We start from the raw sequence: 16,471 nt of genomic DNA, 5'->3' as shown, positions 1-16,471 counted from the left end.
CTGCACCGAGCTTCTACACCCACTGAGTGTCCTTCTTCGCACAACCATAGAGCTCCTTATCCGCGATTTCCTGTTCTCCCGAAGCTCAAGTTACTTTCAGGACTGCTAAACAAGGAGTCGCCGGTTCAGTACTTCTCATCCACCTGAGGACTAACGAGCCCGCTCGCGTCATGGTGAAAATCGACTCCGAGTGGCCCGCACTGAGTTTCTTCTTTCGGTAGCTCCGACCTGCCGTGACTCGCTACAGCGTTTTTGGCTGTGAACTGCTCGCCATCTACTCCAAAAGACACCACTTCTGACACTTCTTGGAGGGCCAGCCATTTTACATTCTTATCGATCACAAGCCTCTGGTGTACGTCTTCCGTACGAACCCTTCCAAGTACGTCACACGTGACCTTCGTCAATTGGCTTATATATCTGTGTTCACAGCGGATATCCGGCACATCAAAGGCATCGACCATGAGGCAGCTGACGCACTTTCACGCATCACTTCCCTCGGCTCTTCTACATCTGCAGGGAACGCCTAGCTCAGGCTCAGATGGAAGACCCTGAGTTGCAAGCGCTGAGTGACCACCCTGTTCCCTCCGTCCGCAAGTCGTTTCTAACTCATTTGTACCTGGCTCACTCTGGTGCGACATGTCAGCGGCTGCGCCTGGCCTCTTCATTCCGACTGGCTTTCGTCGTGCGGTTTTCCAATCACTTCGCATCTGCCATCAGAGCATCCGAACCACGCAGCGCTTCGTTACAGAGCAGTACATCTGGCCGAGCATTAACACCGATGTTCGCCAGTGGGCCCACTTGTGCCCCGCTTGCCAGACCGCCAAAGTGACCCGCCACACGAAGACTTCCACGCAGTTTTTCTTGCCACCTGGCCGTCGCTTCGGTCACGTACATCTTGATTTGGTTGGACCGCTTCCTCCCTCTCACGACTGCTGGTTCATTCTGACAGTTATTGACCGCTTCACCCGTCGGCCTGGAGCAGTGTCCATTCCGGACGCCACTGCAGAAGCGGTGGCCAAGGACTTCGTTTCAGCATGGCTATCTCGGTTCGGATGCCCCAACGTTGTTACAAACTGATCGCGGCCGGCAATTGGAATGTACTGTCTTCACTTCCCTCAACGGCCTGCTTGGCACTAAGTACTGCAGTGTCAGACCATACCATCCCTGTGCCAACACGCGGCTCCATCGTCAGCTCAAGGCTGCCCTCACTGCGCGCCCAGATCGAGACCACTGGGTCGGCCATCTTCCTATACGGTGCTCCTTGGCCTCTACGCCGTCCTTCGTCGCGACCTTGGCTGTCCAGAGGCCGGACTCGTCTGCGGTGCACCACCCTGCGGCTTCCTGGAGACCTGTTCGTTCCTTCGGCACCCTCGCCCCAGCCGCTGCAGTATACCTCTAATGCCTACGTGACTGCATTCAGCAACTGCGCCCCGTCCCGCCTCGATCTTCTGACCACAGAATCTTTGCGCATTCAGACCTTGCGTCTTCGACGCACGTTCTTCTCAGACGAGACGCTGTAAAGGCGCCTAGTACGCCCTTCCACAATGCGCTGTACGCGGTCCTCCACAAGACGTCGAAGTCTGCCACCATCCTATTAAATGATCGTGAAGAGGTCGTTGCGTTAGACTGCCTCAAACCGGCCTACATCGAGAAGCGTCCCACGGAGCTCCCTGCGGTCGTCGCCGGCGTATCCACCGGTCCGCACGTCACCAAGATAGCCTCATCTCTAACTCGTCGACCCGTACATCTTGCCGTTCCGTCTGGGCGGGGGGCCCTGTGGCACCCACCGACGCCGCAAAGCGGGAACGCTAAGGTCGGCACTCTCAGCCGGCTGCGAGAGACCAGGGAAATAAAGATGGGCGGCGCGTGCTCGATGTGCAAGCACGGGCTGTTTGGTTCTAAAAGCCTGCTACGTTCGTCCTCTAGCTCTGGCGCTCCGCCGCGACCCCTCGGTCCCCGACAAGAGGTAATCTGCCGTGCGTGCAAAGAGTGGGCATGCCGAGATCGCATTACACCTTGTGCACTGTCTTCCCGCACGTTTAGTATCTGGAGGTTGCGTAATCTTGAGCTTTGGAGACGGGTTGAAGCGAGAGGCAGATGAAACATTCGCTCCTCGCTGCCGGCGCTTTTCATGATAGCGTCGTCCCACTGCGGGTGATACTACCAGTTGTAGGGGATTAGTGGACGCGAAAGCGTGACTGGCCTCGCTTCGTACTGCCGATGTGAAGATGTCGTCGACACGGCATGAAACCATCTCTTTCGTCGCCGACTCTCAAATTTAACAAAATGAGTGTATTCACATTCAGTTTTGCTTTTTCTGATTGCTCGATAATACGGAAAATTGCGCGGCCCCATCCGCGTAAGAAAAATTCATCGTCGACTGTATTTATTTGCACAAAAAATCGAATTTGGATATAACAATATTTGTAAATAACGAAGCAAACTGACGATTTTACCGACTTCGTTACATCGAGGTTTAACTGTATATGACTTTCACTGTCCACGTTTTTGCGATTTTCTGCAGTTGCCACGACTAAACCACTTCGAGCTTCCGGTTGGATCCCCCGTTCGCACTGCAGCGGATAGCAAACTGGACATAGTATGGCTGACCACCCTGCCTTTCTGCTCTCTCTCTCTTTGACGATGGTGGTGATGATCATGATGATCGACTCTGATTATATTTACTGGCATACGCTTTGAAACGAGGCGGGGACTACTGGTCCCACACTGTGTCTAACTTAATGAGTACATAATGGTAACAGCGCGAACAGAAGGACGACGGAGTGAAATGACGCAGGGCGAGCGCTGACTCACAACTAAGCTTACTGAAGCACACACACCAAGGAATATAAGCGACACAGGCGATGTCATGGCCAAACGAGGTACGCACAACCAGGCCACGTGGGTACGGGACATCTGTTACAGTATCGAGCTATCTAGGTAAACTAATTCCTACTGAAAAAGCGCGATCGAAAGCCGGCTAATGCACCACGTGCCCTTTCGCTCAGTGTGCGCTGCTTCCACGACTAATCTGGTGGATACATCAGTATGCTTTAAAAAAAAAAATTGGTATCACTTTGAGCAGAAGCTTACACTCACATTGACGGCAATGGGCAGACAGACACATGCGCATAATCATTCTTGTCCAAGGACAGTTCGTGTTCCCCAAGTCTTACATTGATGCACCGGCTAGTTTGTTTGCCTCATGTACACTTGGATACACTTGAGCGAGGCGGAGTACGCCACATTGGTAGTGCAGCCCGCATACTTATTAACGTGAATAACTATGCACCTTACATTGTAATTACGTTAGAAACTTTAGCCGGTCATATCTCTCTGTGGGTGCGGGGGATCTACTTCGCGGGCCCCATGAGAAATAACATAGAAAGCTCGGAGGCCACTGCAGGAATCGACAGCGGCCAGGCACAGGATTCGTGAAGCGAGCTTCAGAATATTCGTGACATTTATTTTAAGTTCGTTTCATTACCTTAAAGACCCCACTGATTGGGAATTTCACACAAGTGGTTGGTTACTGTAAACACCGGTAGCACAGTGAATCTTCAAGTAGTAAAGAAAGACAGTCGGAAAGTCATTAAATATTAATGAAATGAATTAATATTCTCTAAACTCGGGTCTTCAAGTGGAAAATGAGTAACGATCGCGTTTATGAATAACATTTGATGGCAGTAACATGGTGGGGGAACGAGGTCTTGCACGTCCGCGCCTGATCGGCAGAAAAGTGAAGCGGTGGAAGTTGTCGTAGGGGCACAACCGGTTAATCTGACGGGGTTGACCAACGTGTTGAGAAACACGCGAAAATACTTCGAAAATACGCGTGAGTTACCGCTTCGCTTTAAAAGGAAACTGCCTATAGGCAAACTGTAGTTCCTACTGCGTCAGTTCTACGACGAAGTTGCGCGCACGGAAGCTAATCGACAGTCTCAACGCGTAACAGGCGAGGACCGAAAGTTCGAGGACCAAGGTCACTCGCCCACTGCTCGCAGTGTCGGGGAGGCACGACTCTCAATCTGGATTCACGTCGTGCAGTCCGGCTGCCTTGGACTTCCGGGCATTGCAAGACGTGGAGTCGCGATGTAGTTATCTGGACAACCATCCAAACACCTGCGATGCCCACGCCTTCGGTCTTTACGAGCAAGGAAACTTGCCATTGACCGTTACGTGAAAAAAATTTTAGGCGGGCACGCTTAGCTCAACTGCCCCCAGGAGCGCTAAAAGCGATTAACCCGGCGAACAAAGTTCACAGCGAACGAAGCAGTCGCCGATAGGTCGGGAAGTCCGTCTACCAGTTGAACAGCCCTTATGCAATGACACGGTCGCCCAAGGCAACAGAAAAATTTCCTGGCATGTATGTCATACGCTCTCGTGCCGGTTGCACAGTCGCAGCCGGTACACCACCACCTCGAACGACTTTCGAGACATCATCATCATCATCATGTTCACCAGGCTGTTTAATCCACTGCCACGACGACGGGCCCTTCCAGCCGATCTCCCACTTTTCCTTCCGCGCCGCGTCGCTCGACTCCACCCTGTGCGCCTGCCAATTTCCTAATCTGATCGTTCCATCTAATCCTCTGCCGGCCTCGGCGGCGTCTCCCTCCTCCCCCGGTAGCACCGGTAGCCGATATCAAAGAGAGAGAGAGAGCGTGCGGCGGAGAAAGTCTCTCGGCGCGGAGGTGCCCGCCGGCGGAGAGGGGGACGGTCTCCCGAAAGCCTTCTCCGCCACCGGACCGGTCGCCCGGCGCACCTGGGCGACCGCCGACGCCCAAGAGCCGCCGTCAGATTCGCTTTCGCGCCAAGCACGCACGCGTCGACCGCGCTCTCTTCCGCCGGACGTCCCGCCGCAGTCTCCGCGATCTACTCCTTCGCGCCCGGGTGATGCTCGACTGAGCCCGTTTTCTTCTCCCAGCGAAACGTCGTCTTCCTCGCCGGTGGTGCAGAGCCGCGCCTGCTGCTAGACTTGCGTCGGCGCGACCGCTCCAGGACTGACCCAGACAGCGTCCAGGAGGAGGGAGACATTATACTGCATTCTTTTTTTTTTCTTTTTCATCTGTCAGCCCGTTTCGCCGGCGCAGTTGAACGAGTACGCGCACTGCCGGAAAGGCTTCGGCGCAGCGCCTTCTTCCCGTTTAGCGAATTTTCGGGGACGGGAGGTGCTCTAGCAGGGACTCCTCGTCCGTTGTCCGGAGTGACAGCGTCTTCGAGCGCGCGGAACTTGCTTGTTAGATCAGTGAACGCTTTTCAGTGGTCCGCCGAAAGGCACCTGATCCCCTGAAAAAAAAAGAACTCTTGTTCTCTTTCCGTCACTGACGGAACGCAACGAAACGCCATGTCGTGCCTTAGGAGTTTGGTTTGGATGGTCATCGCCACAACGGTCGCCGTCGTCACTGCGCAGAATGGTCGGGAGCTTGAGAAGCAAGTGGACTCGACCGAGAGTGAGTTGGAACTTCTTTTTCCCGGTGTATTGCGCTCGAAAGAGAATATTCCGCGGCCTTGGGCATCTGTCACGTGCGTGGAGTTAATTATCGAACGTAAACTAGAGTTTCGTTTTCCGTTGCTCCGCGAAGCAAGCCTCTAAAGCGTCTGCCATCTGGCAACTTCGAATGGGCACGCCTGTTCGTCGTGATTTCAAGGGGTTAGTGGGCCGCACGCGACATACGTACGCCACTTAATTGCGTGCGTACGTCAAGCAATTTCACATGGACATGTCTCTCACTGCATAATGTTGACGTTATTTTACGGACCAGCTACATATTGTTCCTCCGTGGGAAGATATATTTTTTTTTGTCGCATGTGCGTGACCGCTTATCATATTGCTCAAATGCTACTCGCCTCAGAACCTCGCTAAATAATGGGCCAGTGTCAATGTGGATTCACTTCGACAGACCAAAAAAAAAAAAAAGAAAGATGAGTCGGCGTTTCTCGGATCGTTTCACATGGGCCTTGCCGCGGCTAAGGGTGGTGACGAAATAGCGCCTAAAGTCTTCGAAGGGCAAACAATAACTTCTGAGTTTTCAAAGCGACGTACACAACGAGCTGCTTCCTATGCATCTACATATTGCCTGAAAAGCAGTGGTACACCATTAAGCTTTCTTTTTTTAACAGTAGGGCTGCGGTCCCTCCCGTTTCCTGCACTCGGATCACCATGGCTCGTTCATAAGCACGACTACAAGATAAATAAGCTATTGAAACGCATTCAAGATGAAAAAAAGACCTTACGCTCGCTGGATGTATGAACATGTTAAAGATAAAAATTGAAAGGAGATAACCGAAATTCTGCAAGCGCGCTTTCCCGCACATCTTGTTTTACCTGTGCATGATGGCGGACGTCGCCCTAGAAGTGGAAATAAAGCAGAACGTTGGCGCCGCTATCCTAGACGCCATCGCTTCCTTGCTACAATCTCGCTGTTTGCAAGCCTAGCTTCGGCGACTCAAAGTTGCCGCGAGCCTAAAGTTGGCCATCTTGTGTAGGACTACCTAACAGTGTGGAAAAGCCCACTTTCAGTATTTCGCGTATCCATTATTGCCGTAGCGCGTGTCCCGTCCGTGTCTCCTTGTGCTTTTTTGCAAAATTCTGCGCTAAAACAGTATTACCTATGGATTACCAACTAGCCCGAACCAACGTTATGCACTATTGTGAGCTGGTTTTATTCACCACAGTTCGCGTTGTACCTCTTCTTTTTCCTTTTTTAAAACCTGTTGAATCGATATAGGCTCCTGCTTCAGACCGTATACTTGTTTTACGCTTTCGCATTTCCCGATACGAAGGAAGTGTCCTTAGCACCATCGGGGCCCTTGTCGCGCGAAGTGACTACGTTAAGCCGTTTGGCAAGTGGACACGCAAGTTACAGCTGGCGAAACGCGAAGAGCCATACTGCCAACGCCACAGAATCTTGGCCTGTATGATAGTTGTAAGTGGACTTTTTATTACCTGTTTCTACTTATAGACGCGTGCCGGTCCCGGAAACCGGCCTCTCGTTTGTGCAAAAGAATCCAGCGGTATTTCCCCGTCGCGTGGCAATGTTAACCAGTTTTGGCACTGCCAAGTGCTTTCCGCATCACCCCGCGCGGTAAATACGGCAACACTCTACCCTGCACTTCATCCTCCGCTTGGCGACACAGCTGCTAAAGCGATTTATGAAGAGCGATGGCTAGTGGGTATTTGGCAATGTTCCATTAAACCGAACAAGTCCCGCGTTGGCTCAGTGGCATATGGCGTTCTGACTCTGAGCACGGCGAGGTGGCGGGTTCGTTTAATCAGCCGCGGCGTAGAAGTTCCTGTGAGGGCGGCGGAACGTGAAAACGCTGTAGTGTGCCGTGCTCTGTATGCACGTTAAAGAACACCAGGTAGGCCAATTTAATGCGGAGTTCTCCACTATACCGACCACCGCCAAAAAATTAACTTCTGTCTTTCTTTTTTTTAAGCCGAAACCACGACCTGATTATGAGGCACGCCGTAGTGGGGAACTTCGGACTAATTTAACCACCTGGGGTTCATTAACGTGCACACAATGCACGGTAAACATGGGAGTTTTTTGCATGTAGTCCTCTTAGAAGGCCGGGATTCGATCCCGAGCCCTCGTGCTTCGCGGCGGAAGGCCGAAGCCACTAAGCAACCACGCCGGGTTGGACGGATCACCCCATAGCTTATGTAAACACCATCATTTTTCATTCTCTGAATTACTTCTCTGAATAGGAAGAAATTACTCCCAACTACGCGCAGTTGTAGTTTTGCTTTCAATGAATGGATTCCGTCCATCCTTCCTCATTTTCTCCAGTGGAGTGAGTGAGTGAGTGAGTGAGTGAGTGAGTGAGTGAGTGAGTGAGTGAGTGAGTGAGTGAGTGAGTGAGATAAAAATTCAGAGATGTTAAACAGTCAAGAGGGCGGTCGGCTACCCTACGCTGAGGCAAGGGGAAATGGGAATGGAAAGAAGGTAGAGAGAGCGAAAAAGGAATGCGACCGGTGCGAGTACGTGCGAGGACAGCATTACACAGTCATTGGCGCTCGCACAATCCACAATTATTTCCACCGGACATAATTAACACATCGGTATATTATAACGAATGCGTCATAAAAGTTCGCGGAATTTTGTTATAAGCGAGTTTGGGTATATGCAATTTCCTGAGCTATCGAACTATATTTAGCGCATAAGCCTGTTCGTTCTAATCGGGGCTGCACTGTACAATCGTGTAATCACCCCCCCCCCCAAAAAAAAAAAAATTTTTTTTAGGACTTCCCTGACCTCTCTTGGGGCTTGAGTTGAGGGGTCATTTTACATTTGGGCAGCTGTCCCTTGTGACTGTTTCGCTCATTCGCCATATAGGAGTCAATCGCGCAATCTTTCGTCATTCCCACTTTAGGTGTATAAATGAGTTACGGTTACAGTGAGGCCCCGGTTTTTACAGCGAAGCTGTTAGCCTCTCGGTGGACGGCATTTTTCTTGTCCGTCCGAGAGCAGAAATTATCATCAAAAATGGCTCATAATCCCCCCTCCTTTCCCCCCCCCTCAAGCGAGCAAAGAGGCAATGGTTCACCCACCTCGTAATGCCTAGGCTACAAGCACACAGAAAAGCTAAATGAATAGTGCATGCATTCATTGAAATAACAGATACAACCCGCAGAACAGCGTATGTTTCAGTAAAGAACAAGCTCAAAACAAGCACCTGAACCATCAGTAAAGCATTGCATAACCCCCTCAGCAGTTGTAGTGGTGGTTTTGCAACAGCTACGCTGGGCATCCACTTTCGCAGGACCCGCATGGCGAGTCAACTTCTTTTTTGTAACAAACATACGCAAAAGTGACTAAGAGTATAGTTGCAGCGGTAAAATATTGCACATAGTAATTGAAGTAGCTGCAAATTTTTTGTTATTATAATATCATCTTAAGGGGAAAAAAAGGAACAAAGCAGCACTGAACGTTGGAAGTTTCAACGACTGCAAATCTTCACTGCAGTGCCTATAGATTCATGCTTAGGCAATGCCGGTCCCACGCGTATAATGTCACGCACGCGAACTCAGGGTCACCATTCCATGGTCTTCTGTGAACTTACCATATGCTAAAGATGCTTCTGGGCTTGTTCCTTCGCCCGCGATGCAATTCGCTCATCGTTTGTATCCTTCAGGCCCAGCTACCTTGACACCCTTCGTTTACGTGGCCCCTCCGGTTACGTTTTCATGGCCCGCTTTCGCACGATTCCGTATTTCTCTGGCAGCGAAGGTCAGAGGAGCGAACATGAAAACGAATTCGAGAACCAATAGGAGGAAATAAAGAACGGAGAGGCCCTTTATGCAACACCAGAGTACCCCCCCCCCCACACACACGCACACAAAAATAAAAAAAAAAACTAAAATAGGTACCAAAGTCTTAATTCTGTTCGCCGTACAGGCGCCGACGATATCGCAGGGCGAAGGCCGACGCTCAGCGGTGTGCGTTTCTCCCTATTAGCGCGCAAACTGAGGCAAATAATCTTCAACGGCCTTCGTAACGATTACGCCGACCCGGAGCCGCCGCAGAGACTGGCCCTGCACTTTGCGCGGCGGCCAGTCCGCCGCACGCAGCAGGAACCGGCCGAGTATACACGCGACGAAGTCGCCCAGCCGGCGTCCTTCGTAACCGCGGCCTGAGGCGGCACACCCGAGGCATAGGACAAATCCTTCGGAGTGCATTTGCAGAGAAGCCTATACACATCCCGGGTTCCATCGAAGTGTGAAGTAAAAAAAAAGAAAGAATGGCAGAGAAACGCACTTCACGGTGAATGTCGGCATCAATGCGATTTGCTATAGCATTGAAGCAGTGCGGCGACACACCTTATTGCCATCGCCGAAACGCGCCACGCGTGAGGCGTCTACTACATCCAGGCTCCTCTATCGCGCTTCTCTCTGGACACGCTGCGCCATCTGGCGGCGCGGCCGTGAAGTCAGTGCTAGGGGCGCGCGTGAACATGCATTCAGACAGGATTGTCTAAATACGTATGGACATATATGGCGAGGGTTCGATTCCACTGAACACCGGATACATGTGAATTTTTTTTTTTGTCATCGAGGAGGCACATACGCAGAGGCGCATGCCAAGTGGCCCAAGTTGGTGTCAACGACGATAATTGGAGGGCGACACAGGCACAGTGACCCAAGCTGGTCCGACGGCTGGTTTCGAACTCAGTTCCGTCAGCAAAGCAGCCGAATGCCCATTCGACCATGAACTTTCGAGTGACGAAAGTTGGTGGGGAAGACGGTTAGACACACATACAGGGCAGGTGCTCGTACACACTTGTTAGGCTGCCGTCAAGTATGCTCGACTGTAGGTAGACACAAACTTTAGCCATATGATCATTGGGACAGCACCGAAAGTGAAATTTTGTCGCGGGCAAAACGTTCCCGCATGAAGCTGGGCATCCCCTGACAATGATATTTCTTTAACGGGTAGTCGCAGGCATAGCAAATGTTGGCAGCCGACCTAAAATGCTAAGACTTTCTGCAATTTTACCGCCACCGACTCTGCCGCAAAGCAAGTCAAGAAACTATTCACACGCGTGCATTCAACGATTCCACGACAGGAACTGTCCCCCTGTCTTGCGACATCACCCCGATAACCCCTCGCTTCGCTCACACATACCTTTCTTTTCGTCCGCAGATATAGGTGAACGGTAATGAGAGAGAGAGACAGAGAGAGAGAGAGAGAAACAATCTTTATATTGCCGTGTTCTGGTCGATCGAGCGAACGGCATCGACAATAACAAAGAGGGCACGGCAGAAGGCACAGGTGGCGCTGTCGTGCCCAGGGGGCGCTGCCGATTCCTGCGCCCATTGGACACGGAGAAAGGCGCGGGAAATGAGAAGGCGCGCCGGGTGCAATAAAAAAAAAAGGGGGCCCCGTTCGATGCACGGCGGTCCGATTGCCTTTCGGTGAAAGGTACGCGTGACCGAGACGTCCTCATTTCGGGATCAGTCACGCCGTCGGACAACGGACCACGCCTCGGGCTTGTACGTGCGGGAAAGCCGGGCGTCATAGAAAAGAAAAAGAAAGATCGCGCTTTCATTAACGATCGTGAACCGTTCGGGCCTTTGCCAGTCGTTCCAAATCTCCGTGGTCATTTTTTTTTTCTTTTCTTTATCCGTTGCCTTCTCTTCAAGGACACGGTTAGATGCGGCGGCCGCCGCCGCTTATTTCTGCAATACACCGTTCGTCATCTGGCGGACGGAGCGATTAGGCGATGCTGAGGCCCTGCCTTGCGCAACCGTCGGGGAAGAGCGTATAACTTTGTAGCAGTGCGTTTAGAAAACGCCTTCGCGCTGCGCGGGCAAAGGTCCTTACGTTCGGTGAATGAGGTGAAAATAATAGCGCCCTCGACACCATCGAAGACTGCGGCTGATTCGTGGCTTCGCACACGGATCTTCACACTATACCGGACGACGCACGCAAAAATGCAAAATATAACCTGAGTATCTCCGAGCGACGGCAAATAATATTGCCTCGGCTCTGTCCAGCTACGTGGCATTTGCATATTTTCAAATCTTGGTGCGTGATAGTTGGGACATCCCGTATGTGCTAAGAAGACGGCCACTCACATCGAATGACGCGGGTGCACGAGCAGGTGTTGGTCTCTGTACAACTGCGATCAACTCCAAACGCATTCGTTTTCCCGAAAGTCAGGGTGAGTGTTCAGTTGCAGGGACTTCGGGATCTGATACGGGACTTAGGGATGGGGTTCATATAAACAGTGTGCAGCGAATAACGCGGGTAGTATGTGCATTCGTTACTACATTTACCTGGACTGCGTGTATATATATTGCGGCCGCGTACCAGAGAGCTCTTTGTTGCGAAACATTCAGCTTGTCTACGCTTCTGTGGTGTGTGCTAAAGAACACATTGCTCATGATAAAAGCAGGAAAGCGCGGACGTTCCTGGGCATAGAACGAAGCGTTACTGACCGCTGTTGAATTTGATCGCGAAGTTCAAAACTTCAAGTCAAAGGCCGAGGGCGACCTGTGTACCTTTCCAAATAGCCCTCCTCCCCCCCCCCCCCTATGAGAAAACTAGGGGGGGGGGGAGCTAACTGCTTGAACTTTTCTTTGGCAATGTCCAAATTTAATGTGAATAGACAATCAAAGAAAATGGTAAATGTATATTTTAACGGCAGCGGCAAGACGCAGACGCGACATAGAGAAGAGGGACCGCGAAACACAGCACCCGAGGGCCAATCATCCCGCGCGGTCCCTCTTGTATTTGTTGCGTCCGTATATCTCACGCTGCGCCGTTCAAATATGCATTTAAACTGACTAGCCAGGTATCGGCCTTATCGCAGACTTGCAATTCTTACAATGTATACGTAATTTTTTGAGCGAGCTCTCACGTCCGACTTTCGTGTCTCGCCTTAACATTTGCTGTTTTGCTTAAACAAGTGGCTGTCCGTTGAGTAGTCGCGGTACGAAGCTGGGACTTGTGCAACACGTGATGAACATATAACTCCAATGCTTGAGCGCGACCCAGTTGCAGTACGAACGCAGAACGACTTTGTCGTTCGTGAGCGACATCAGGGCAATCTAACGCGGTCATCATGCGGCATACCACTTGGCGCGTCAATCAGCGCTCTGCGTAGTGACCACACCACAACGCCATAATGCCATGGCGTCCACCCATCTTTTGTGCCAGCTAATTGGCTATTTCTTTCCATCCCGTTCCGTTCTTTATACGCGGCGGGTGATTTCAAAGTTTCCCTTAACGGTGCACCTCCTGAGACAGCTAACGTAACGGCCGGGAACAGCTATATAGGACACAAGCCACGCAGGGTGACGTCATATGCTCTTTTCCCGACATTTGGGTTGCCGTTTCATTGTTTTCATTGGCCTTCGCGCCACCGTCATAACTGTCATCGTCATGACGGCATTAGAGGACAAAGCAGGACTGCACAGCGGTGCGGTTGGGATAAGTAAAATGCCGCAGTAACTTCACCCCTCGTCGGTACAGATTGGCGTTGGAAGAGAGCGGACGCTCTGTCGTCTATGGTTGTCACATCGCGGCAGTTGTCATTGAAGTGCAACTCTGGCGTTCCTTTTAACCATATTAGGATATTGTCACTTTCAGATGGTATTGAAAGTCCTGTCACCTGTAGAGTGGTTCAATTTGCTTAGAACTTCATCGATAATTTTAAATAACGAATAAACGAGATACCGAAACGGGTAGCTGCTTCGTGTGACGTCACGATGAGCGAATGACGTCAGGTCCTACATTACCATAATGTAAACACGCAGAACGCGTGCTAAACGTGCAGTACACGTGGCGCTTACTCCAAAGAAGCGAAGCTGATGATGTCTCCTGACGACACAGGGAGCTTTTACAGAGCTTCCGAACTAGACACCGGCGATTTAAGCGACGATGTCTGCGAAAGTGGGGTGTAGACTCTGGCGTCGCAAACAAAGGGTGGCCAGTATAGAAAGTCAGGAGTCCGGAACGCAACCAACTTTTAACATTCATTTTCAGGAAAAGTATATGGCTGCCATATAGTTTGGCACAAATAATAAGAATGCAAAAGAGAACGTATATGCAAAATTTCTTTAACGTCAGTGGACATCAAAAATCGCCGGAGTTGCCCTTTAAGAACGAGTTATAACGGGAATTGAAGGGTGGGGGGGGGGCTGTTTTTACTAGTTACAACCCCACGCAGACAACAGACAATGAAGCCAGAGGAAGCATAGCGGAAACCATTTGTTACGTTTAGTTAGAATGTAGAAATAATAAGAAAAACGGGAAATGAAAATGGACAAGATAACTTGCCCCCACGGTGGGAGCAGGGGGGGGGGCAAGTTTGCGTTTTCGCCCCCCCCACCCACATTGGGAGCTGAAAACACATAGTTCGCATTACGAGTGCAAATGGCTGCAGCTGTCGATCCATTTACTTTTCTTTTTGGCGGTATTTGCGTATATGTACTGGGTCTAGCCCTGGGAGTGTTAACCAGCGCCTGTCAAGGTCGTGGCGGCAGATGTGACGCATCTTTTTTTTTATCGTAAGCGCCACCGTAGCAGGTTTCTTTATGGACCGTACATCGGAGCGGTACAGTAGCTGTCTCAGATTGCACGTAATGCGTTTATACGCATTCAGTGGCGCTTCCTAAGTTTCTTTTTTCTACTTAGCCAAAGTGAGGCGAAAGAAAGTTTCGGAGGAAACGGAGGCGTTGCCTTATACGTCGGCTTATGTATAACGCTTGAAATAAAAACAAGAAGTCCCGAGAAGATGGCAACTTGAAGTAATCGACAATGGTCCTACAAAAGACGTCCGCAGAGCCGTTTCGACAAGAGGGATGGACTAACCTCAAAAAGACAAGTGAAATTATCGAAGCGGTGGCTCCTGGCTGATGAAGCTGCGATATATAGTTAACCCACAAGTGACTAACAATTACAAGCACATACTACAATAATTCAGGGTGGTTGTCTACTATAGATTGGCGGCCGTTACGAGGACTTGCTCAGACAAATACCCTTGTCTCAGGATTGAGGCGTGTCTTGCTCGGCCACTGTTTTTCAAACATCGCAGGAGTTTTGCTATACACCGCGTACGCTGAGTCCCCCCCCCCCCCCATCTTTGCCCTCCCCCCCCACTTTCTCGTGTGCCTTGTGTGGCTTGGTTATACTACGAAACGTCACAAATTGACCAGCCTGGCTGTCTGTTCCCCAGATCAGTAAGTCGGCAAATATGCGGGCACCATTACGACCTAGCGGAGGAAAACTTACATAGAGGTCACGGTTCGTTCAGTTGCAGAAAGTTACGGGTCTACCGTTGCAGACATGCGTACCTTTTCAGACTGCATCAATGGGGGCGCCGGCTGTCAAAGACACAAAGCAAATGAACAAATAGACAAAATCAGAGTCGGTGCCGAGGCGACGTTTCTTTTGAAACCTCTGAGCAGCGGGCAAGTGGTGTCGTCAGAAGTTTCGCCAATGGATGCGCCTGCAGAAGGGTAATCTCTGCCCTCTTTCAATGGGCCGAAGGACTTTACCCGCCCCCTATACCGGGTTCTAAACTATCTGCGAATTTGTTTCGTGACTCCTCCGCCCCTTCCCTTTACCCAACGCAATCGTAGTTGTCTCCCGCTCTGCTAGCAAAACAGCCTCTGAATTCCATGAGTAATGGCTCGGTACGGCGCAACGAGCATAAGAGTGCGTGCCGTGAGATACATGCACGTCATGGGCTTTTCCGCGATGACACCGTGGCCTTGCCGCGGACCTTCCATCACGCCGTCCTTGCGCAACAGGCCACAAAGTGGCGCTCCGCTCGTTCTTACGTAACGAGGCTACATTGTGCGCTACTATACCTAACTGAACCGCAACGTTTCACTCCGTTATTCCTTTCTTTACTTCCTTTCATCCTCTGTTACATCGTTCTGTGGCTTGCGTCGAGGTATACAGTCGAACTCGGTTATAGCGAAGAGACTTACGATCTCGAGATAGTTCGATATGTAAGGTAATTTATGCAACGGTTCACGGTCGTTCAGTAGGATGACAGCGAGAATGAGGACGAAGGAGGAGCGCGCGATGCAAAGTAAAACCCAGTGTTCGGGTTAACGCCGAGGCCTTTTCTTCACATATATAAATACCCAATCTCACCTGCAACAGCGATAAACGAACTTTTTTGAAATTCGTTCGCTTCATACGGACCCCAGTGGAGAAGAGAAGCAAGCAAGGAATCAATTTGTTGAAAAATGAAACTGCGCGTAATAGGCAGTAAATTTCGCCTGCACCTTTAAATTTTTCTCGGCGTCATATAAGAATAGGGGGGGGGGGGGGGGCGTTCCCGATGCGCGAGGTTGTATAGACCTGGAGACAAATTCACAAAGGTTTTCGTTCGTAAGTGCACTGTGCCATTAGCCGGCCGCCCTCTCTAACGATACGTCGAGCATCAGGATTGGCTAAAATGTCCTCTTACTAAAAAATTCCAACGTATTTTTGTGAATACACGTGCTCTGAAAAGTTGCATCCTTGGCATGCAAGCGCCTTTATGGGTGGCAGAAAACCTCCCGAGTTCGACATATCCATTGTCCAGTTCGCTAGCAGAAAGTTGTTTTTACACGAGTATCGGTCAGCAAGTTTCGCGTGTTCGATATGAAGAGTAATTCGCTTTATCCAGGTTCGTTACATTCGGGTTCAACTGTAGTCGCATTAGAAGGCACTTGCTGGCGACTTGTCTGCAGTCCGAAGCCACCGATACCGGTGCTTCGAGATATGTAGTGTAGGGTGCGGGGGGTGGGGAGGGGGAGGTGACTAAGAGGAGACGAGAAACCGGAAGCATCTCGCATTCCTTCCTCCTTCCACAAACGCTTCCGCGCGCCGCCGATGCGTGAGCAAACAGGGGCGCGATACGAGGTCGCCGGCGCCGTGGGACGCTGTAAAGGAGGCACAGTGAAGAAAGAAAAAAGAAGCACGAAAAATGGAGCGGCACTCTTATACGTTCTTATCCCGTG

The 16,471-nt window shown here is 50.8% G+C and overlaps 1 protein-coding gene across 2 annotated transcripts in view; it reads left to right on the top strand.

Annotated features, from left to right (window-relative positions):
- Window positions 1-4,773: 4,773 nt before the first annotated feature.
- LOC142560751 (pancreatic triacylglycerol lipase-like) overlaps window positions 4,774-16,471 on the top strand; it is a 122,836-nt gene continuing 111,138 nt past the window's right edge. For both annotated transcript variants that reach the window (XM_075673071.1, XM_075673070.1), the window contains exon 1: window positions 4,774-5,453. In XM_075673071.1, the coding sequence (XP_075529186.1) occupies window positions 5,348-5,453 (106 nt within the window). In that variant the 5' untranslated portion in view covers window positions 4,774-5,347. The remainder of the gene's footprint in view (window positions 5,454-16,471) is intronic.

This window comes from Dermacentor variabilis, chromosome 10, assembly GCF_050947875.1.
Source record: "Dermacentor variabilis isolate Ectoservices chromosome 10, ASM5094787v1, whole genome shotgun sequence".
In the NCBI taxonomy this organism is placed as follows: domain Eukaryota; kingdom Metazoa; phylum Arthropoda; class Arachnida; order Ixodida; family Ixodidae; genus Dermacentor; species Dermacentor variabilis.
The sequence above is the reverse complement of the archived record's forward strand: the minus strand, read 5'-3'. Positions and strand labels throughout refer to the sequence as shown.